The sequence below is a fragment of the Malania oleifera genome, chromosome 8, assembly GCF_029873635.1.
Source record: "Malania oleifera isolate guangnan ecotype guangnan chromosome 8, ASM2987363v1, whole genome shotgun sequence".
Lineage (NCBI taxonomy): Eukaryota > Viridiplantae > Streptophyta > Magnoliopsida > Santalales > Ximeniaceae > Malania > Malania oleifera.
The window spans coordinates 16,847,882-16,873,557 of record NC_080424.1 but is presented as its reverse complement, the minus strand read 5'-3'; the positions used below and the strand labels follow the sequence as shown (position 1 = coordinate 16,873,557).

General features: G+C 35.2%; 2 protein-coding genes across 2 annotated transcripts; one reads left to right on the top strand and one right to left on the bottom strand.

Annotated features, from left to right (window-relative positions):
* The first annotated feature begins 12,144 nt into the window (after positions 1-12,144).
* LOC131161269 (light-harvesting complex-like protein OHP2, chloroplastic) lies at positions 12,145-19,051 on the top strand. Its single transcript, XM_058116911.1, has 2 exons — positions 12,145-12,872; positions 18,738-19,051. The coding sequence occupies exons 1-2, from the start codon at positions 12,217-12,219 to the stop codon at positions 18,850-18,852; spliced, it is 771 nt and encodes a 256-aa protein (XP_057972894.1). The 5' UTR covers positions 12,145-12,216; the 3' UTR covers positions 18,853-19,051.
* Positions 19,052-22,208: 3,157 nt separating this feature from the next.
* On the bottom strand, positions 22,209-25,226 carry LOC131162895 (peroxidase 12). Its single transcript, XM_058119504.1, has 3 exons — positions 24,760-25,226; positions 24,425-24,619; positions 22,209-22,978 (listed from the first exon to the last, which is right to left on the bottom strand). The coding sequence occupies exons 1-3, from the start codon at positions 25,027-25,029 to the stop codon at positions 22,343-22,345; spliced, it is 1,101 nt and encodes a 366-aa protein (XP_057975487.1). The 5' UTR covers positions 25,030-25,226; the 3' UTR covers positions 22,209-22,342.
* Between the last annotated feature and the right edge of the window lie 450 nt (positions 25,227-25,676).

Here is a 25,676-nt window from a genome sequence, read left to right as displayed (position 1 = left end):
CCTAACTTATACAAAGGTTTTTAAATGGTTTTAAAGTTAAAAGAAGGCAAAAACTAAAATTTTCAAAGGGGTCGGTCAACCAGCTAGTCGACCGAATGTTAGAAATGAATAATTTTCTTACTCAATTGGATGTCATATAAAATAATGTTCAAAATTAAAATTGTGGCATTTTACCATAGCTTGAGTTTGATACCAAGAACGTCCAAATTGGAGTTACATAGAAAAAGTTATGGCCAAAACACTGAAACGTGTCCGTAAGAGAAAAACTCCCTTCATGTTTCTTCCGTCTCATTGATGGACATTTTTATCAATCCAAAAGTCATTTTCTTAAAATGTGTTTAACATGAAAGTTGTGGGATTTTCTCTTAGCTTTCTATTGGTATCAATAACATCCAATTTTGAGTTGCATAATAAAAGTTATGGTCGAAACACTGAACAGTGTCTGTGTAGAAAAGTAGAGGCCGGTCGACCGAGCCTTCACTATGGTCAACCGAAACTCGTTGATTTCAGCCCCGGTAGACCGAGCCTTCACTACGGTCGACCGAAACTCCTTTTTGTCAACATTTTAACTACCCAATCGACCGAAACTTGTAGTTTAAAAGGCCCTGGTCGACCGAAACCCTCCTGGGTCAACAGTTGACCATCCGGTCGACCGAGAGCTTTTGAACTACAACTACCTGGTCGACCGGAAGGTACTCGGGAGAATTTCCAGCGGTCTGATTGACCGAACCAGGCAGTTCAAAATGCCCTGGTCGACCGAAACTCAAAAAATTGGGAAATCGCCCTCTCCGGTCGACCGAGCCTTTCAGTTCAAAAGTCTTCTAGTCAACCGAGCCATTTGAGTCCTGGTCGACCGAACCATTTCTGGTCGACCGGACCTCTCGGGTTGTCCTGATTTTTACCATGATTAAACATATTTTAAATAGGGTTAATTATTTTAAAATGATTTAAAACTTTCTTAATAATGCCCAATAGGTCCCCAACGGTCAAAAATACCTCCTTGCCTATATATACCCATTCATTTATCATTATTACAAAAGGATTAGCAAACTTGATTAGGGCAAAACTCTCTTAACTCTTAAAACCCTATATTAGCCAAAAACTTCTTGCAAACACTCACATACTCTCCAATCTTTATTTCTATAAGCATTGTGAGTATTTCTATAAGGCTATAGTGCGTAATCTTTCTAGCTAATACTCTCTTTTGGTATAAAGTTTGATTGATTTTATTTGAGAGTATAGCCTAAAGTTCTTCCACGGATTTCATTTGATAAATCTTGTGTGGGAAGACTTTAAGGGTTGTGGTTCTTGCATTGTTATTGCAAGATACCTAAACCTAAATTTTGTGTGCAAAAATCCTTTTGTGAAAAGCTAATCTTTCAAACAACTCCATTGTGCTTTAGACATTGAAATATCGTATTGAGTTTGTTTGATCTATCTTGCTTAGCATATTTGAAACCCTGATCTGATTTTGTGATATTCGAATATTGTGTTTCAAATCTTTCTTAGATACACACTCTAGATCTTGATTGATTATCATACTTGATTGAGTGTTTAGCACACATTAGAGCACTGAGCATATCTACATATCATTCATGCTTGCTTTATTGATTGAGCTGTATTGGTGCACACATCTGCTTTTCTAGAAGCATATTTTCGTGTACAAATTTTATACACTTTGGTTGTATTTCCAGGCACGGGCCTGAAGAGGGAGACTAGCACTGGAATAGTCCCGGATTGGCTTAGACCCGGTTAGGAAAGCTAGGTGCGTCGTCCTGTTAAGGCATGTAGGTTGAGGTCAGCCCCGCTAATTGACCTGGTTAAGGTTGAGGTCAGCCCTATGTTAATTTGACCTGGTTGTAAACGGTGCCGCTCCACCCTTAAGTGAGCTATTAGTGGAATCCTCTAGCTTGCGAGTTAGAGGTGGGGACGTAGGCACTGTTGGCCGAACCTCGATAACATATCGTGCATGTTCACTTACATTTCTGCAATTTACTTACTGCACGTGTATGTTATATTGTGAATGATTAGGTTTACATTTGCATAAACAAACCCTAGGTTAAGTAATACTGTTTATCTGGTTTAACCTAGGCGATAAATTTTAAATATCCAATTCACCCCCCCTCTTGGGATTGCACCAAAGCTAACATATGGTATGGACATAGCTACACCTAAACTTTGGCTGCATCTATACTCAGTTGATGTTTATGGTTTGTCATGAAAATTGTGGCTGACGTTGAATACGTACAAATTTCCTCATTAGGTGCAAACTCCATTAACAAAACTTCTGGCTTAAACAATGTAAAAGGTAGATCATTCAAATTCAGAGTTGTCGTCTTAAGTGAAAGGTGATCACACAGTCTATCCGTCTCAACAATATCAAAATCATTATATGATCGATGCTGAAAAAAGTCTCTCTCTACACAGTTGAACCTCCTCTCATACTCCTAATTCAAGGGATGCATTTTACAAAGATTTTAGCTATATGCACTTCAAAACAAGAACTTTGCAAGTTCAATGCAAGTAAAACATTTGAATCATCTTTTTTCGATACGTTCATATACATTAGACTTCCACCACCCCCTCATTGCAAATATCTTGAAACCAATTCTAATTTATAACCATTCTAATCGATGCATAATTCTTCATATATTTTTCCTTTTGGACTTTCTAACTTCATCTTCCTTCTAACTCGAATCACCTTTGTTGGCCTAGTACTGTATTTAATCCCAATTGAACCATGTATAATTTCTTCATTAATGTATAATAAAATCGTAATTTTGTTAGAAAATGAACTTGATGTCATTCTAAAAAATATCAGTTAGTTTATATTAGATTCTTTTATTCAAAATGTTGGGAAAGTAACAAGACAGCTAGCACAGCGGATAAATCTTTCCCAAAAATTAAATCTGTAACGAGCAAAAATAACCAACCAACAATAATAATAAATCACACACTACAATAGGAACACCACAAATTTTTAATGTGGAAAACCCCTCCAATGTGAAGGGTAAAAACCACGGGGCTTATGATACCCAATAAAATTTTCATTATAATAGAGGCAAAAATTACAGCAGTACAATCACAAAAAATGTTCACAAACTTAGAGCAAAAAGGATTCCCAAAAGAATCGCGATAAAATAAGAATGAGTGGAAAGAGATCACCCGAACATAGTTACTATTAGTACTACAAAATCAGGTCCTCCGAAGCTGTGAAACAGATCTCCACCGCCCAGATTGAAGGTCGACTAATTCCAAACATGCTCTCCAAATTTCAGCAAAATTGGATCACAAAAGACTTTCCGATCATCGAGTTGATAAATACTGCACACTACCTCACACACTGTTGCGGAGCTCACCTTTTTTCTTCTATGTATGTAGCGACACTCCACAACAGCTTTTAAAAGCTGCGGCTCCTGCTCCTTTAATTTGCCCTAATGGGCTCCAAGACACTTGGGCCTTTTACTTTTTTATTATTGTGGGTTGGACCCAACAAATCTCCCCCTCTAGCCCATAAGAGGAAGGAGACATTCATTAAGATTATCAAACAATTTTGATACCGGTAGCCTCAACACACAACTCAAGCTTTGCACAAGGCACCATTTTTGTCATCATATCAGCAACATTCTTATCAGTGTGGAACTTCTCTAGTTCAAGCAACTTAGAATCCAAAACATCACAATCCAATGATATCTCACATCAATATGCTTTGATTAACCATGAAAGGTTGAATTCTTATTGAGATGAATAACACTTTGGTTCTCACAAAATAACACATACCTCTTCTAAGTGAATCCAAGTTCACGAACCAATTTCTTCATTCACAATAACTCTTTACATGTCTCCGTAGCTGCAATGAACTCAGCTTCTGTAGTGGACAAAGCAACACATTTCTGCAACCTGGAGTGCCAAGACATAGCTCCCCTTACAAAGGTAATAAAATAACCTTAAGTAGATTTCTTTGAATCCGAATCTCCTGCCATGTCTGAATCTATATAGCTAACTAGAATAGGTCTCTCAAAACCAAAATAGAGTTTCAAATTAGCTGTACCATGGAGATACCTCATAATCCATTTCACAGCATTCCAATGCTCTATACCTGGATTGGAGAGAAATCTACTAACTACACCAATTGCATGAGCTAAATCTGACCTTGTGCAAACCATGACATACATTAAGCTACCAACTGTAGATGCATATGGAACACTTTCCATGTCTCTCTTTTCTTCATCATTAGAAGGAGAATGTTTACTACTTAATTTGAAATGTGTAGCAAGAGGAGTACTTACCACTTTGGCTTTCTCCATGTGAAACAGTTGAAGTACATTCTCATTATGCTTTTCCTGAGATAGCCATAACTTCTTAGCTTTTCTATCACGTGGGATTCTCATGTGAAGAATCTGTTTCGTTGGTCCCACATCTTTCATGGAAAAAGACTTGCTCAACATGTGCTTTAACTTGTCGATTCTAGAAGCATTGTGACCAATAATAAGCATGTCATCAACATAAAGCAACAAAATAATAAAATCATCATTAGAGAATTTTTGAACAAATAAACAATGGTCTGAGGTCGTCTTCTTGCAGCCTTGTTGAACCATGACAAACTCTAAATTCTTATACCACTGTCTAGGAGCTTGTTTCAGGCCATACGAGCTCTTCTTCAATCTGCAAACATAATTCTCCTTACCTTTCACCGCAAAACCCTCAGGCTAGTTCATATAAATTTCTTCCTCAAGATCGCCAAGGAGGAAAACAATTTTCACATCCATCTGCTCAACCTCCAAATCAAGACTAGCAGCCAAGCCCAAAACAACACGGATTGACAACATTTTCACTACCGGTGAGAAAATCTCCCCAAAATTAATCCCCTTATTCTGATTGAAGCCTTTGATAATCTAGGTTTGTACTGTGGGAGTGAAGAAATCTCTTCCTATTTTAATCTATAGACCCACCGATTTTTCGAAGCTCTCTTACCTTCAAGTAATTTTACTAGCTCAAAAGTGTGGTTGTCATGCAGAGATTTCATTTCATCTTCCATTGCACTAAACCATTGTTGTTTCTGCTCACTTTCAATGGCTTCTTCATAACACTATGGTTCTCCCTCATCAGTTAGAAGAACATACTCATCTATAGGATATCTCATGGAGGGTTGTCGGTCTCTAGTACACCTCTTGAGTGAAGCTGTAGGTGGTTCAATAGTTGAAGTACCTTCCCCATCAACAATTTTGTGACCTTCCACCACATGATCATTCTGAACATCTGCCTTTGTATCATACTAATTTCCAATCTCAATTGTATTAGGAAAATTTTCAAAAAGAATCAAATCCAAGACAACTGAGCCATCACTATCCTGAAACTGAAAATTTTTTATTTTGCCAATGTCTTCAATGGTTTGATCCTCCATGAAGACTACATCACAGCTTCTCACAAGTTTCTTTTCCACTGGATCATAAAACCTGTAGCCAAACTCATCCTGACCATACCCAATAAAAATGCACTGCCTTGCCATCTAACTTGGACCTTTCATCTTTAGGCACATGAACAAAAGCTTTGCATCCAAACACACGTAGATGGTCATAGGAAACATCCTTCTCATACAAGTTAATTATATGAACAAAAGTATATAATGCCTCACCCCAAAATGATCTAAGTAGTTTTGCTTCTAAAAGCAAACATCTAACTCTCTCTACTAGTGTTCTGTTCATCCTTTCTGCCAAACCATTCAAATGAGGAGTCTTAAGAGGTGTCTTCTGATGTCAAATGCCTTGTTGTGTATAGTACACATCAAATGGACCACAATACTCGCCACCATTATCAGTGCGAATACATTTTATGTTTTTTCCTATTTCTCTCTCAACTAAAGCCTGAAAATCTTTAAACATATCAAGCACCTGATCTTTGGATTTCAAAACATAAACCCAGAGTATTCAATAAAAGTAACAAAATAAAGTGCACCACGAAGTGTCCTTACTTTCATTGGGCCACAAACATCTAAATGAATCAACTCAAGTAACTCTGTTTTTCTGGAAGGAGGATGACTCTTAAATGAAACCCTTTTCTGCTTCCCAGCCAAATAGTGAACACATCTATTTAGTTTTGCACAATTTAAGCCTGACATCAAATTCTTCTTGGCCAAGCAATTGAGTCCTTTCTCACTTATGTGACTAAGACGTATGTACCATAACTCTGATGTGTTATTGCTATCAACTACATTCATAGAATTCAAGCAAATAAAAGCATTCATAAAATATAAATTAGAAAATTTGTTAAGTAGGGCCACAATTAAATTTTCTCTGGTAAGTCTCCATTGTCCATTACTAAAGAAGTTACAATATCCATCATCATCAAGTCTTCCAGCAGAGGTCAAATGTAGACGAACACTAGAAGCATGCCTGACATTATTGAGTACCAATTTTGTTCCATTGTTGGTACTTAGGCAAATAGTTCCAGTGCCTACTATCAGTACCACATCATCATTTCCCATCTTCAAAACTCCAAAGTCATCGGAAGTATATGAATTGAAGAAATCCTTCCTTGATGTCACATGAAAAGAGGCACCACTGTCAACCACCCAACTAATTTCATTACAGGCAACACTAATTACATTATCATCATAAGTAAGAACCAAATCATCTCCAATAGTAGTGGCAAAACGATCATTATTATCCTGATCCTTCTTTTCTTGTTTGTCACTGTTACTTTTATTTTCTTTCTTCCACTTGTAACAGTACTTCTTGATATGACCATTTTTACCACAATAATGACACTCAAGATTTTTAAATTTTGACCTTGACTTGTTTCTACTTTTACTTCTACCCCTTTCATTTTTGTATCGGCTTCTCCCCCTATCTTCTGTAATAAGTACTTGGGTATTATCTATACCCATTTCTTTCCTTCTGGTCTCTTCATTAAACAAGTTATCTTTAACAAACGACGGGGTCAGCACACCATTTGGGGCTGCGTTGCTGAGAGATACTACAAGAGTTTCCTTACTATTTGGAAAAAAACTTAATAGCAACAAAACTTGTAGTTCATCATCTAAAATTATCTTCATGTTGGTTAACTGGTTTACCAAATTCTGGAAATCGCTCAAATGCTCAGTAATAGATTTTCCTTCTCTAAGCTTCGAATTTACAAGCTTTCTAATTGCAAAAGCTTTGTTGAGGGTAGTCTTTCTCTCATAAAGACTCTCTAACTTCTTCCAAAGTATTTGGGCATCTGTCTCTTGAACCACACGATGAAAAACACTATTATCCACAAACTGTCTAATTTTGCCAATTGTTTTCCTATGTATTTTCTTCTAGTCAGCTTTAGTTTGTTTTTCAGGCTTATTACTACCCAACTCAATCGGATCAAATAAATCCTTACAATAAAGAATATCCTCCATCTTTGGTTTCCAAATTGAATAATTTGAAGTTGTGAGCTTGCACATAGTACCTACATTGTCTTCCATATTTTATATGAACCAAGCTCTCATACCACTTGTTGGGAAAGTAATAAGACAACTAGAACAACGGATAAATCTTTCCCAAAAATTAAATTTGTGATGAGCAAAAATAACCAACCAACAATAATAATAAATCACACACACAATAGGAACACCATGATTTTTAATGTGGAAAACCCCTCCAATGTGAAGGGTAAAAACCACGGGGCCTATAAGACTAAATAAAATTTCCACTATAATAGAGGCAAAAATTATAGTAGTACAATTACCAAAAATGCTCACAAACTTAGAGCAAAAATGATTCCCAAAAGAATCGCAATAAAATAAGAATGAGGGGAAAGAGATCACCCAAATGTAGTTACTGTCAGTACTACAAAATCAAGTCCTCCAAAGCTGTGAAACACATCTCCCCCATCCAGATCAAAAGTCGACAAATCCCGAACATGCTTTCCAAATTTCAGAAAAATTGGATCACAAAAGACCTTCCGATCGTCGAGTTGATAAAGACTGCACATTGTCTCACACATTGCCGCACACACTGTGTAAGAACCTGACCCAAGAAGTCTAGATTAAATAAATAAGTAAAGGGTAAAAAGGTAAAATTAGCAGGCTTTGTCATCGAAGCCATTGTTCTCGTCGACGAAGGACCTCATACTGTTCGTTGTTGAAATTCAGAGCCTCCTCAACAAAGAGATACCAAGTGAGTTGTAAAATATCAAAATAGGGTTCGTTGCCGAAGGTAACGGTTCATCGACAAAATGCTTAGATGATTCGTCAACGAAGGAGCAGTCTCGTTGACGAGTTGGACCGAGTCAAGGGTCTATAAATATGATATTTTGGTTGCTTCATTGCTAAGAAAATAAAATTCTCTCTCTCTCTCTCTCTCTCTCTCTCTCTCTCTCTCTTTAGAATTCGAAGGAGACTCTCTCTCTCTCTCTAGGATCTCAGACCATCTGTTACCTGAATTAACGATTCAACGTTACTACGTGGATTAGGAGGAGAATCTCTATGATTATAGTGGATCTGATCTTTGTGTTGAGAATTTTCGGGTTTTATCCCAAAATTGAGGTAAGGGGTCTAAGTTCATTTTTGGTTCGGTAGATCGGTAGTAAATAGGATTTGTGTTGAAGTATTGTTCTTTGGTTTTTAGGTTTTGGAAACTCGATTTGCTGTTTTGGAGCCGTATAATTCGTGTTTCAGTTTTCGGGGAAGGGTAAGGGGTTTCTGTTTATATCAGTTATTTGTGAAATCTGAATCGATAAAACTATGATTTACGATTGTACGAATGTTTTGGTTACTTATTTGGGAAAATCTATCAGGTGTAATGACGGGATTTTCGGGTTACAGTTTTTGGGAAAATTGGGGTTTTAGGTATCATCTCCGTTTCTGTTGGAAAATTTTATATATGATTAAATTGTAATATAGAGATGACCATACCTTTGATTATGCTAAACTGTATTTTTGGAGTATCTGATATAAGATTATTTGTTTACCCAAATTAGTGTGAATTGAGCTGATGTATTGAATGATGTGTTTTGTGAAAATGCTGAGTCAGCTAACTACCGTAGGCTATGAGTTGTTGAAATGAGATATAGGAATAGGAGTTCCAAAATTGTTCCAGGTTTTATGAAAATACTGAGTCAGAATAATACCGAAGGCCTAGGACAATTGAAGCGTGCCAGTTAACTGCTAAAGGCTGAGATATGAGGCATGCCGGAATAATACCGTAGGCGACCAAGTCGGTTAACTACCGTAGGCTCAGATGTCTGGCTTTTGTCGAAGAGTGTGCAATACCACTAGACAGACTGATTTATATTGAAGGATGTGAGAACACCAGATCTACACCGGTTCAACGCTGTGGGGGCTTATGCTATGCTAGGTTACCGGGAGCACCGACTTTTGCCGAAAGGTGTGAAAAACCACCAGACAGGCCGACTTAGGTCGAAGAGTGTGATGACACTAGACCGTATTGCTTTGTATCGTATGTATATTGGAACTGTATTGTGAAAATACTGGAATTGTGAAATGTTATGTTTTACTATTAAAATAACACTTATATGTCACACACCAATATAACCTATTTATCCCTTACTGAGAAGTGTCTCACCCTTATCATACAAATGTTTTTCAGGTCTTTCAAGTAGCCGACACTAGCGTCCTAGCGTCCTAGCGTTTCAGGAGCGTGGTTGTTGGTTAACATTGCCTAACTACTTGTGTAAGTACTGATCTTTGGTCGAGTTGTCATTTTTGGGTTATGTAGGCGCCCGGGGGTATGCGTTGTATTATGGGACTAGATCCTGATTTTGTATAGACTCTGGTATGGTGTTATGATTTAATAAGTTGAATTATTCCGCGGCGTATATTGTGAAAGTGATGGTGGATAGGGTATACATGATCGGACCCTTGTATTGTGTAGTATCATAGATGGTTGTATGATACAAAGACATGTTAAGTTACTAAATCACACCCTGGGGTCCATTTCCGAGTTTGGGGCATGGCACACTGTTTCACACACTGTTGTGGCACTCACTTTTTTTCTTCTCTATATGTAGCGGCACTCCACAGCATCTTTTAAAAGCTATGACTCCTGCTCCTCCTTTAATTTGCCCTAATGGGCTCCAAGACACATGGGCATTTTTCTTTTTTTATTATTGTGGGCTAGACCCAACACAAAATCCTTATTTATTGATTACTATCATAATGATAAATATGTTCATACTCTAATTTCCAAATTTTAATGACTTATAACTTTTTAATTATAATACTTACTAATAATCTTTTCAAAAGAACCTAACCAACAAAAATAATACCCACTGTTACTAAAACTTAATTATACTCATTAATAATTCATTTGAATATCACTATTTAATATATGTAATATTCTAAATGACTGCTAATAATTACTAACTATATTTTACATAAATAAAATTAATCTTAAAATAATGAGACTATTTTTAATTCTTATTTCTTGAAATCTCCTAATACTTTATCTAACCAAATATAAATATTGCTCACTAATACAAATTTTGAATTATAAACCACCAAATAACTATCGCTAAAACTAAATTATAATCAGTAATTACTAAGTGGCAAGATCTCTACTTTTACTTTAAATTTATCCAAATTATCTGCTGCTTAATCTAACCAAAAATAAATATTATTAACTAATACAATTACGAAATTATAAGCACTAAATAACTATCGCTAAAACTAAATTATAATTAGGAATTACTAGGATGCAAAATCGCTAGTTTTACTTCTAATTATCTAAATCACCTAATACTTAATCTAACTAAATATAAATATCGCTCACTAATACTATTCCTAAATTATAAATATTAAATAATTGTTGCTAAAACTAAATTATAATCAATAATACTAAGTCATGAAGTCACTACCTGATAGACTACTAATAAATTTAACTATATTTTACATAACTAAAATCAACAATTTTAACTGTGTAATTTGAAACAAATTAAGATATTTAAATTTTTAACTCAACTAATGTAAATATTTTTTTCTTAGAAAAATAAAAAAATTGATAATGACTTAGATTTTATTTCAATTTGACAAAATAAAAAATTATTTCTCATATAACAACTAATTTTTCAATTGAATAAATTTTACTAAATAACTAATTCCAAATAAATTACTATTATTTTAAATTAAAAAAAAGATCAAGTCTATTAAAAAAAATACCTTAATAAAAAAATTTCAACAAATATTGACTTCTATTTAAAACAAATATCTCAATAAAACTTTTCAACAAATTTTAACTTTTGTTTGCTCCAAATCAGCCTTCTTTCTAATAATATTTCAACAAAAAAAATTATTTTTAGAACATTTAAAACTATTATTTTCACAATGATATATTATGAAACAAATAATTTCACGTGTAATCAAATAATACAAACAATACTTATTTCATATACATAAATCACAATAATACCTCAATAACAACACAATAATAAATATTATGATTAAATCACAGTAATAACAAATAACTCTCATTTCACATACGTAAATCCTAATTTCAAAAAATACATTAACACAAATACACTCTAATCATAAAATACCTCATTAACAATGAAACGGAAGGAAGAAATAAAAATTTAAATTTCAAATGCTTGCTTCTAGTACATCACTCAAGAGAAAATGAGAGATAACTTCAATTTCAAATTGAGAGAGGAGAGGATATTTTTGAGTATTTGATTTGAAGATGAAAGAGACTTTTATAATGGTGATTCTTCTTCTCCTTAGTGGAAATGTTTGCTGATAGTGCTCAACGACGATTGGAGGAGAAAGTGAGGAGGCAGTAGTAGGGAGAAGGAAGGAATGTTTGCGTAAAGAAAGAAGAAGGGAGCGAGAGAATGAGGAAGAAGAAGAAGCTGACTTTCCATAAGTCGATTTCTATGCACACAACCGACTTATCGAAAGTCAGCTTCTCCTACATCGATGCGATGCATTGATATTAATTCCATTGATGGTTGTTGCAACATCAATCCTTGACTATTGAAGTTTGAACTGAAACCAATTTAAATTGATTAACAACGACAAATCGGTGGAGTCTACTTTTTTATTTATTCTACCAGCTTTTGTATGATTATGTTTATTGCACATCAATGTTAATAATTTTGTAAAAAAAAAAAAAAAATTCTATTCCTTATCTGAAAGAAATATTGGGATTATTTCTCTTGGAACAAAAGGGAAAGAAGTTGGCGACGCACAAGGTGAAGGTACTACGGACGTGTAGCCGGGGGGAACACCCAATGCGCCCTTTGAAACTTGGCCTCATGTTATCCACAAATTACTTGCAGAAGCAGAGAAGCTCTCTCATTCTGATAACACTCCCCCACCACACCACCCCAATGCCGTCCACTCCTTGTCTTCTCCAGCGTCTGTCTAATCCGATTAAAGGCCAAGACAAACCCAAAACCTACTTTAACAAAACCCTGAACCCAAAATTAAAAGTAAAACATATAATACAGAAGACAGAGAAAATGTCTGTGGCATCTTCAATCCCCTGTATCAAAATCCCACCTTCATCCTCAACCAGTTCTTCCACCTCCTCTTCTTCTTCGTCATCATCATTGCCTTCTTCACTTAGGTTCCCTGGCGCCCCCAGGCATTCAATTTTCACCATCAGAAGCGCCCAAACTGATCAGGGCCCTCTCAGAAGACCCGCCGCTCCTCCTCTCCGAGAACCCTCCCCTCCTTCTCCTGCTCCTCCTCCCACTTCTCCGTCTCCGTCGCCGTCATCTCCCCCGAAGTCGGCTTCCGCCGTGGACGCGACTAAGATTACGTTGGAGTTTCAGAGGCTGAAGGCAAAAGAGCTTCAGGACTACTTCAAGCAGAAGAAGCTTGAGGAAGCAGACCAAGGTCCCTTCTTCGGCTTCCTCCCCAAGAATGAGATCAGCAATGGCAGGTAAACCTAAATCTTTTCTATTCATACGTGGAATCTAGATGTGCTTGATTATTTTTGTCAGAATGATATTGGGGGCTAGTGAGGATACTGAAATTATGTGCTATTGGCTATTGCATTTGTAGTTAGGTTGGTTTGGTGTTTAACTTGGCCGAGCTTATGCTATTAATACGCATAAAATTTAAACAAAAATTGAACTGCGTAATTTGAGATAAGGAAATGCATTAAAAGAAAAGGTAGAAATGTGTTTTATCCTCCCTTCCCATCTGCCCAACCAACCACGAAATCATGCCTTATCCTTTCTTTCCTTTGTCATCTCATATTATCGTAATATAAGTTTGAACAAAACACTTGAATCTTGAGTACTAATCGTAATTGTGAAAAAGAGATAAAAATATTTTATCACATTCGTGACAAGCAGAGATATACTTCATAACTGCCCTCAAACATTCCATATATTAAGTGGGTTTTATCCACTCCTCAAGCCCAATGGGCCTGCTAGTGTTGGGGCTTATTAGAGAAATATTAATAGCATTCCGGGGTCTCACTAAATAAGCTTAAACTTTTAAGTGATTGCTTGACCGTAATGTTTGTGAACATCTCTGTCTCTCTCTTAATGTAGCTCTCATTAGCTTTGAAACTAGGGCATAGGAAGAGTTTCATATCATCTCAACCTTTCTTCACTTTACTTTTTACTTTTTTAGTTCTTCAAAAAGCATGAAAGTTTTATTTAGTTGTTTATTTTTGGAATTAAACTAAGTAGGTGCAGTTGGTTCAATGAGATTGGAGCTATTGTTCGCATAAAATAAAGTCGAGGAACTTTACATAAACACAGTGAGGCCATAGACCACACTAAACTGTACATAAATCTGCCATTGCCTGTAGGGATCTGCACACGGGTAAAACAGAAATCAAAACGGAAATAAGAGAGAAAACAATAATTTTAGGTTGTTGATCGTCTTTGGTACTGTGCTGCTTTGTGAAATCCTTGCTATACTATAGAATTAAATTGCTTTAGAAATCGAATCCTTGATTACAACTTTGTATAGACAACCCCATGTAAATATCCTAAAAAATCCTTGTTAAAGCTTGATAAACATTGTTGGTCCACAACCTAATAGATTAATCTTCTAGGTTGCTACTTGCGAGGAAGTCTTGGGTCTAGCCTTTTTGCCTGTAGGTAGAGATATATTGTTCTCTGTAATGGGTACTATGTGTCATTTTTTGTTTATCTCTCTATGTGCAATTGAGCTGCACCAGCAGGCAAGTGTTAAAATTTGATATACATTGTTGTTCCACAACCTTATAGCTAAAGCTTGTAGGTAAGGTGGTTGCCTAACAATCCTCATGCCACACTGCCACAATATATAGATTCTATATTCTAGTTCAAAATATATACCTTACTGCACCATGGTTTAACATACTGTTGAGGCCCACCCTCCATGTGAAACCTTCCTATCTCTTTTTGAGTAGAGTACCTTCTGCATATGACTCACAACCCACCTTTTAGGATATTATTATCGCAAAAAGATACAAATGGATCAATTTGGAATATTCATTTGAATTATGCCAACAATTCTCACTGCATGTGCTAGAAGTTCATCAAAATCAAAATGGGGAAGGAGCTTTCTAAATTAACGAGGACAATGGAACAATTTGGCCGATGAATGTGATCCTAACACATGAAACTTCCAATTTTGGGCTCTTCTCTCCCTCCTTTCTTTAAATTGCTGTTGTAAAATGCTCAAAACTTATAACATGATATGGTATCATGTAATTTGGTTTAAATTAGAAATTCTATGTCCCAAATATTTTAGGCACATAAGAAATCAAGAATCTTCAGGCGGCCTTCCTTGGTCCTCCGGAGTCTCTTTTGACCATCTTTCTCACTAGAACCATTTATTGGAACTGCTAGACTTCAGTCCAATGCATGCTCAAGGCTGCCATGTAGGGTTTGGTTTCAATTTTCACCACTTGCTCTTTGAAACTCACATGTCAAAACTTCAAATTTGGAGCCTTGTTAAGTTATTATTTTTATTATTTCTGTTTTTTTGGGACATATTATCATTTTACCAATCTCTTGCTGATTTCTACAATTTATCCTTATTTAGGACCCAAAAAATTGTTTGTAGCTATTAGAAGCTGTTCCTTCTCATAAATAGAAATTGTGATTGACTGTATGTAGTATCAGGAATCATATTTTGGCCGGAATAGTAATTCCATCATTTGGAGGAATGGTGATTCCACCTCTAATCCATGGGAATCACCATTTTATAAATTAAAATTACCAAAATCATATTGTCAAACATTCCCTAGAATCAAACACTGTTGAAGCTTCTTTGGTGAGCTCTCTTGCCCTCCCATCTTTCCGGCCCTCTCTCTTCCTCCCACCACTCTCTCCTTCTCCACAGTGAGCTCTATCTCTCTTGTGACAGCATGCCAGATTTGATTCCAGCATCTCTAGGCTCATTTTTTTTCTTCTTCTTCTTCATGTTTTCATTTGATTCTAGCATCTCTCTTTTGTATGTGTTTTCATTTGATTCCAGATTTTATTCAAGAATTCTTCTGATATTCCTTCTATGTTTTAGTTTGATTCCAGCTCTCGCTCATGGCTGATTTTTTGTGCCTGATTATTTGGAGATGAATGGGATAAAGAAAGCCAAGAAATGCCTAGCACCAAATGCAGATTCATAGCCAAAAAAGGGGGGAAAAAAGGAGCAATACAGTCTAGAAGCATGAAAAAGCAGATTCAAACATGCCCTAACAACGAAGACAGATGCATATATTTGAACCACATTTAAGAACCCAAAAGTAAGAAGGAAAAAATACATATAAGATCAAGAAATTAGCATGAAAAGGAGCAATACAATTTGATTTACATATTGTTTTGGTTTATACTTTGGAAATTGATTAAAAAAATAAATAATTATGCACCAAGGGTAATTTGGAAATTGACATTTTTCCCGTTCTATCCCAGTTGCAATTTAGGAATACCAAACATGTAAATGGAATTCAGATTGTGAATCTGACCATCATTCTGAGTGACTAACCAAAAATGAGTAATCTCATTTTAATTCCATTCCTGCCTTAATTCTGTTCCTACCTCAATTCCTTTCTTCCCTAAATTTTATTCCGCAAACCATCAGGGGGTTACATTAAGCTCTAGATCTGCCCTCTTATATATTAATTGTAAAAAACATGAAAGACAAAAATACCCCCACTTGCAGCACACAATTACTAAAATAGCCTTCTCTTTTCTAACAACCCCCAAGTATCACCTGACCCTAGCCTGTTACAATTGGTACACAAGGTGAAGCTTGAATAAAGCCTTCATGAAAACATCACGATCCACAGATTTCACAAAGTCCTCACAACCTCATTCAACAAAATATCACTCACAAAATAAAAATAAATGGTGGCTAGATTATAGCAAAACATATTGATGGGCTTTGTAACCAAGAATTACATCTAAGAGACTTCAATCACTTAAGCTCACTCATAATATGAGCAATAGCTCAGTATTTTGGTGGCACTACTTCTTGCTGCAACAATTTGTTTCTTCCTATGACATGTAAGAAGATTACCTCCCATAATTGTACAGTACCCATTAGCAGACCTTTGATAATCAACTGAATTTGCCAAATCTGTATTAGAGTATCCCACGATCTCAAAATTTCCATTACATTTATATATCACACCTCTTCTAGGAGCACAAATACCTTAGATTCTTATAAACAACATCCCAGTGCGATTGTTTGGGATTTTCTATAAATGTACTAACTAATCCCAAAACAAAGGATAGATCAGGTCTAGCGATGGTCAAGCAAACAACTTGCCAATCAACTACTTATATTGATGTTTGTCTTCGAGATCTGGTACTCTGGTGCAAAATCCCTAGACAACTTCATGTTGGGATCCATACGAGTATAAACTGGTTTAATTCCCAACATACCAATTTCACTTAGCAAGTCCATGGTATATTTCTGCAGAGATAGATTCAACCCTCTTTACTATAGTCTCAAATCTCAATAACAAAAAGGTAATGCGTAGTACCCAAGTCATTGATTTGAAATTTTTCTTGATGCCACTGCTTCACATCTGCAATCTCATATCACGGTTAATGATAATGATATCTTCAACATAAACTATTTACGACATATGTTACATTTTTGTGGACAGATCGAATAATCAGAGCTGTACTGGATAAATCAAATGCGGAAACCACCATACACAATTTGTCAAGCCATGCTAAAAAAACTGCTTAAGATCATAATTGGGCAATTTATATATTTTACCTTCGTCCCCCTGAGCAACGAACTAAGGAGGTTGCTCTTTGTATACATCTTCTTGCAATTCTCCATACAAGAAGGCATTCTTCACATTCAAATGGTATAAGGATCAATCAAAATTAACTATCAACAACATCCATGTATAGATATAATTTAGTCAAGCAACAGGAGAGAAGGTCTCAAGTTAACGAGTGAGTGTATCCCTTGGCACCCAATTCAGCCTTAAGACGTTCAATAGTATCATCGGGAAGATATTCGATAGTGCTTGACCATTGGAGGGTTGTTAAATTGTTACCATCTCATTTCAAGTCATTCTAGGTCCACTCCTACTCCTAACTACTAACATTAACAAGCTCACTCCTCATGGTGCGTTATCTAGTCTATGTAATGCACTAGTGAGAGGAGTGGATTAATTATTGTTAGTAGTAATAGAAGGGGTAGACTAGGGATAGACCTATAATAACTTAGAAAGAGATGGTATGGATTTAATGTCCAATAATTTGTCAAAAGTTATTGACAGGATTTAACATTTGACAATTTGTCAGAAGATATAGTCTAAGATCGTGCAAATCTTCGGAATAGGTTTCTTGTAGCTGGACCCACCTAGTGGGACTCAGCTTTACTTTCAGTGAGGCTGGTTATAAAAGAATGAGCTATAGAAATCAAGTAAACTGTTCATACACCCATCCATTACCCTTTTTTCTTCCCTATTTCAAAGATAATGTTTCATGCATGACTGCTTTCAATCATCAACTCTGTATTTGTCAATTTATTTCTAAAAGCTCAAAAAATGAGAATGTGAAATTCATTTCTCATACATTGTTTCCTTTTAGAATGATAGGCTAACTTTCTTACCCTGCAATTGAGCAGGGTTCAAACCTCACCAATCCCTTTATACCGCTTGCAGACAAAACAAAAACAAAATAATAATAAAAAAAAATCAAAATAAATGTACCTTGGTTTTTTGGGGGTGGAGGCGTGGGGGTGGGTGTTGCACTGGTTCCCTCCAAGTGAATTAGCTTACCTCTTTTTCAGTTTTTCCAATGAGACTTCTGTAAAGATGGAAAGAATATTTGATATGATTCGTAATCTTTCAGACATTCCGTTTTTTCATTTATTTAATTCTTCATTTTTGTCAAAAAATGTGGAAGGACTCAAATTTAATGATTGGAAGTGCTCTCTTATGCTTAGAAAAAAAATGAAAGAAATAAAAAAGAGTTGTTTTTCTAAAACATTATCCAACCCCCTTATTCTCATGTTCTTGCAGCTCCCCAAAAGAACCGCAAAATTAAAAGTAAAAGTATTCTGTTTCTTTTACCCAACCTTTTATTTATCTCATCTGCTTCTGTGGGATTTGGTTTGAGTCTTAATCATGAATCTCATGCTTTGTATTATTTCACAAAAGGGCTTTTATGGTCAGTTTCCTATTGTCTAAGGCACGAGAAGTTGCATATTACAACCTTTTATGAAATATAATTCTGCTGTCATTTGTGCATTTAATATATTTGATTGTTGGACATTAATTCTTGATCTGGAGATTTTTTCTATTTTGTATGTATATAAAATGCTGGTTGCGCAGATGGGCTATGTTTGGCTTTGCGGTAGGGATGCTGACAGAGTTTGCAACAGGCTCAGACTTCGTTGATCAAGTAAAGATCCTTCTCTCCAACTTTGGGATAGTAGACCTGGAATGACCTATTTGCTTGATATTTAAGGACATCGATGCTTCTGATTGCTGTAATTTCTTTAGTCATATCCATTGTTCGACTCTCATCAACCATAAAATATATATATTTTTTAATATTCAGTTTCAAGATTAATTTCTTCTCATGATCTGTATTCTCACTATTCATTTGAATTGGAATATATATACACATGCAGCTTATTTTTTTATTTTTTTTATTTTTATTTTTTGGTTTTTGGCCAGGAAGAATAAGGTCTAAATTGATTTCAGCTAACCTTAAGTTGCATGATTGAATAATGCTTCCTCTATTCCTAACAATGTTAAAGAGTTCCAATAATCATGGTGGTTCTTCTGTTAGAGATGATTGAGGAGAAAATAAAAGTAATATTTCTGGTTATATATTGGAAAGGTGGAGAAGAATCACAGTGAGTTATATATAGGAAAAGGGCTGGCTTTGAGGTAAATGGGATTTTCTAGGATGCAGTTCTATAAATATTTATTTATTTATGGGGTAGCATGAGGTTTTGTTGAAAGAAGAGTGATACCACTGGCAGCATGTAGATTTAGGTTTCAAACTATGTGAATGTGAATAATATACAGGTGAAATTAAATCGAGTTCAGTCAAATTTTTATGTGGTTCTAAATCTAAGGCTTGACTTCTCTCTCCAAATGCGTGATCAGCAGGCTAAGGTCAATCAACTTGCAAAAAAGGAAAAGAATAAAAGGCAAAGAGTGTACATAAGAAAATTCTGGCCAAGATTTTATTGAAAAACATCATAAAGTTGGTACAAAAAAATCAAATGGTTAGGTTAAGACACAAGTTTCTCAATATTACAATATAAGCCAAAACATTTCATCTGTTCATGTACTTCAATGATTCTAAATTGATATTGACAAAGGATTTTGTATCCTTTGGTATAGCTATAGATTCTATATTATCTGTCTTATTTTAGATTTCAATTTCAATGTTACTTAAAGAACATGTACTCGTTATTCAACTATTTTGGTTTTGAATCTTTCAAATCATTTTCATAGGAGATCCAAATCCTTTTTGCCTAGGGTTTTTCAAAATCCTTCTCCAAAAAAAAAAAAAAGAAGGGCTAATTACTAATTAGCATTCAATTTTTCTTGTTGTAAGGGATAAATTATAAAAAATTAAAATCAAATACGAAAAATAGAAACTAAAATTAAAAATTGAGAACGTGTTTATTTAAATTTTTTATTGAATGCGTGTTCATTTTCGTCATTTGTCCTCGATCAAATAATAATTAATTAGCACTTCATTCGTCAGTAAATATATAATTTTTTATCAATCAAAAATACTTAATCTTAATAAATCAAAAATTAAGACTTTAAATTTAAATTTTCAACCAATTAAAATTTAATTGGTGTGAATACAAAATGATGTAAATAAAAATATATTATAATAAATAATTATTATTTTTGTTGACAAATATATTTTTAAACTTACTCTTATGCTATGTTTCGATAGATCTTGGATAGGACCTTATATTAAATTTAGATAAAAAAATATATATATATAACACTGTATTGTTTTGTTTTGTTTCTTTTTTTTTCTTTATCTTTCAAACTAAATAGCATTGTGATTTAATTTATAGAAGTGAGTTTTGAATATTAAAGTGTAATATTAACCGTTAAAAATCAATTCCAAAAACAATATGATTTAACCGTCAATTCGAAAAACCATATGATGAATTCTACCTATGACTAATAATTCCTAGGCTGGCCCACTTTGACTCTACAAGGTGGGGGATCATCTCATGACTAAGCATCATATTTTTTTCGCATCAATTGTTTTTTACCCGTTGGAAACTTACAAAATACTAAGAAAATATATATGTAAAATTTTTTTTTTTTTTTTTTTTTTTTTGTGATTGAGTTATTAAAAAAATAAAAATAAAATAAAAGATACATTAAATTATTAGACCAAAGTTTGATTTTACATATAATTAATATTTTATTTTTCTTATTTTTAATTATATTAGAAAACTTTTTTTATTTTTAATTATATTTATTGTATAGAGAAAATATAAATAAAAATGAGTTCCCTTCTCATTTTCTTTCCTTTGATTTTCCTAACCAAAATTTTTAATTTAAAGTGTTTAAGATCATAAAATTTTTGAATTTTGAAGTTGAATTTGTGGCTGATTCAATATATATATATATATATATATATATAGTAAAAAATTATATTAATTTTTTTTACTTTTCTAAATTCACATAAATTTAAATCTAAATCCCAAAATTTATGCTACAATATTTATAGTTTTCTAACTTTTTTATAGAAAATTAAAAAAAAAAAAAAGAAAAAAAGAAATATGCATTCTTTAAGGCTTTGAAATACTAGTGTTTTTTCTATTGTCTGTTGTATTATTATTATTATTATTATTTTTTTATAATTCAAAAACTCAAATCACTATAACACCACTTTAGATACCATAGCATGACACCAAATCTGAGAGGGTGAAAGCCGCTCGGTCATTAACGCATCCCTAGTAACTCACCGGGATAAACTTTCAAGGGAGAACTGAACCCGTGATGCACACCTACTCATATTGTTATTTTTCTTCTATTTTAATATACTTGTATAATGAAACGACTTACGAAAACATGTTTATTTGGTATAAAATTTATAAATTAACTTTAGAAAATATAGAAGAATTTGCTCACTAACTTGTCATATGGTAGCTATAGCTAACTGTTTTTTTTCTGTTTGTTTTGAGGACCTCGAGTTCATTGAACTGTGTAAAGTCTAGGAACATTATCTCCGAGGGCAACATGAAGTAGGTGAGGATAGATGAGATATTTACTTTGAAAGATTGGGCAGAGTAAGCCCTACCAAATCTAATGCAAGTCAGAACCATGGATTGCTCTATTGCAATAAAGATATCATGTTGTCCACATGGACATATCTACATTTCAGTACAGTTGTTTGGAATCAAACCAAGAAGCATATAGACTACTTTATGTCTTTCTTTCAAAAATTTTTAAATTTTGGGACTTATGTTTGGCCAGAATAACGAAGAGTCAAATTTTGTATTTTGTATTTAATCTAAGCTAGAATAGTTTATGTTTAATTTTATAATTGTAATTCTTACATTTGATGATGCATTATATTTCTATATATATATATATATATATATATATATATATATGTAAGCAATTTTCAGAGATCTTAGAAGATTGTTTGCAAATCATTTACGACCCAAAACATCTTCTTCGGCGACCATGCATGCTCACCCCAAGTTTTCAGATATATAGACGAATCTCCCATTTGGAAGATGAGAAACCTTTGCTCATTTTACTCTTTAACTTCACAGAAAATGAAAATTCCAACTCCAGTCATTGATGGATCTCAATCCCATACTCAAATTATTAGAGTTAAAAACACAGATTTAACGTTCACTACAACTGGGAATTAAACACCCACACCACACTAGTTTATGCGTAGTACACTGCCGCTAGCTAGTCAGCCTTAATTAAAATTCCGAAAGCCACTCCTCCGCCTCCTCCACCTCGTCCGTCACCGATACCAACACACCCGCAGAAACATTATCGCTGTTCCTGACGGAGCAGTTGGCGCGAATCTCCCCTTGGTTTCCCGTCAGCACGCTCAGCTGCCCCATCTTATTCATCGCCCACACGAACTTCTCGAAGAAGAGCGTCTCGTTGACGGCGAAGCTGGTGACGATCTCCCTGGTGCGCTTGTCGGTGTACAGGTCCTGGTCGGAGGTGAACAGCCCCTGCCGGTTCATAAGGTCCACGTAGTACTTGTTGTCGAACTTGTTGGGGCTGCGGATGTCCAGCACGGTCGTGTTGGTGGTGTTGGCGGTGGGGCAGGTGAGCTTGAGGTTCTTGGCGAAGGTCTTGTCCATGGAGGAGTCCTGGGAGGGGTAGAGGCGGTTGGTGAAGGAGGTGCAGTGGCCGATCCCGATAGTGTGGCCGCCGGAGAGCGCCACGGTGTCAGTGGCGTCGAGGTTTTTGGTGGCCAGAGAGGTCAGTATGGTGGTGGCGTTGCTGGTCGGCGCCGGGAGGTTGGCCAGCGTCGCGTTTTGGGTTGCGAAGGTCAGTCCGTCCCGCCTTCCCAATGGGATGTCGTAGTCCGGCCCGCCCGACTGCATACATGCAAACACACACACTTATTATTTAATTATTAATTCGAAAATAAATAATTAATTAAGCAGATGTGTTATAAAAAATTGGGTAGTCTGCTATTATAAATTTATATATATTTTTAAAAAAAGGAAGATTGAATGGAGCAATTTTTAAGTTTTGAAGAATAGTTAAAGTGATTAATGAAGTCTTCGTCCTAATTAACCTTAACCACTCCAGTGGACTCTACAACTCAACTGCCCCCTTCCCCACTTTTCTTCCAGATGAGGCAATAATTGCGCCATTAATTCACTATATATATATATAGGTCAACGAAATTGATAGTATGATCATATAGGCCATAACTAATTTCAACACGGCCACATTAGCCCATCAACAAGTAAACATGGCGACACGAAAAGAAGAGGAAAGATGAAGTTGTAACATGCACACACATTTTGTGTGTCCACAATTAATTATCACAAATAAATTAAGGAAGTTTCTAAGAAAGTGTGTTCACCATAAGTTCTACCCTATCTTTATTCTAACTTAAGCAATAAGAAACCATACCTGTGTGTGTGGTTCTTTTATTTTCTATTATTTTACTTAGGTAAAATTACAGTACATAAGTAAAAGACTTACGAATCAATTTCATATTAAGAGGCTTAAAATTTTTTTAATATTGAGACAAAAACAAAAAAGAATGAAGGATGTGAGAGATGAAAAATGCCTTATGTTATTAAGTCTAATGAATAGAAAATGATCTAAAATATGTATGATGGTATGTGGGCTTGACCTTTTTTATCCCATCCTTGATTTGGGAGAAAGAAAATGTGAATAAACAAAGTAGGCATTATGAAAAGAAGAGCGTGTGACACTATGAGAGGCGGCCATAGGATGCTAGGATTGGGACCCTACCAATTTTATTTAATAAGAATGCAAAGTGGGACCGTGAGAGACAACCAAGTATCTTTCTTGGTTTGGGAAAGTGAATTTTTCCTCGTGAGGGTAAAGTCGCGGAGTCCTTGACACAACTGCACATGCTCCTGGGTAACTTTACTTTTAATTTCCTTTTTTTTACATATAAAAAATATAAAGAGGTTAAAAAAATTATATACATATATATTATTTTTAGTTAACAACTTTATTTACTTATGTATTTTCATCCAGGAGAAATCGTAAGTTGAAAGTGCATTTCCATATTGATAGTACTTTATAAATTAGAAATAAAAAAAAAATGTGATCCCAGGTGTGGTTCTGATAGCGGATTGTGGAATGCCTTTCACGAGTCGAGGTCTTCAAATTCTTTCGGATTCGTTTTCGTATTTGAACTCCTAAATTTATACTTTCTCCGGAATTGTAAGGTCAATTTCAAGGGCAAGATTAGTCATGTAGACTGTAAAACGGATACTTGTGCCTAATTCAAAAAAAAATAAAAAATAAAAAATGTGTAATAATGAATGAATTACCAGGAAGACGGAGTCACGGGCGGCGATGGCGGTGATGTCAGCACAGGAGACGGTCCTTCCACACTCCTTGTGGACGCGGCGGCGAAGGTCGTCGATAATCTTGAACGCCTCTGCCCTCAGGCTGAGGTTCGGCGGCGCGTCCTTCTCGCTCGGCCCACTTGCCGATCCATCCAGCAACACCGACCCGTCGCATCCCTTCAAAAAAGCTCAATAATTTTGCCTTAATTCGATCCACTACACTAAATCAATTTCATTTCATAACTATCATTTTTCATTTTATTTTTTTTCATGATAAAACAAGCAAGAATATAATATAATATAATATAGTATAGTACCTGAACGAAGCAGTCATGGAAGTGGAGGCGAAGGAGGCCAGCAGCTTGGCCAATGTCGTCCTTGAACACCTTCTTCAGCTGCTTCCTGATTATGGATCCCACCTTGGGGCAGCTTGAGTCGTAGAAATTCCATGAAAGCCCCTTAACTACTGGAGTACTGCTTTGAGCCTCACACCCCCAAAACATAAAACAAGGAATTACCAGCAGCAGCAGCAAAAGCAGATAATGAGGAGAAGAAGAAGAAGAAGCCATGGAGGACATCATCATCATCACAATGTCTCTGTTAATGCAGCTTTAGCTTTATTTATAAGCACATGGATGTTGTTAAAATTTTTTTTTTGAAATGACTAGTCAAAAGTTGGGGGTGTGGATGGAAGATAAATATTCCACAGGTTCCACAGTAGAGTAGGCCCCATACCAGCTCCTAATAAATTAAGCGCACAAAAAGTCTTTTAGCTTGTTTGTTCATCTTATCCATGGCGGTCGCAATTTTAAACGGGAGGAAATTACAGAAGCATCCAAGAAAAGGGACGATTGCCCAACGAGGGCTTCAAGGAAACCTGCAGACGCGGTCCCCCTGCGGCCACACGCTCCCACAGGCCACAGGACCCACACCACGCCCTCCAAGAAATCTTTCCAGTCGAATTTTTTCATTCTTTTTTTTATTGCAATACAAATTAATTAAGTACATTAAAGGGGGAAAAAAAAGTTTGGCCGGAAGTGTTTGGTAAGCCTTTTATAAAAAAAATAATATTAAAATTACTTTAAAAAAAAAAAATACAGTTGGCAGAAACTTTAACATAGTAAAATTGTTTAAAAAATAAAAGCTAGCTTTTTTAGCTTGTGAAATCCACGCGTTATTATTTTTAAATTGTGTATAAAATTCAAATATAAAATGATAAGTAATAGATTTTTTT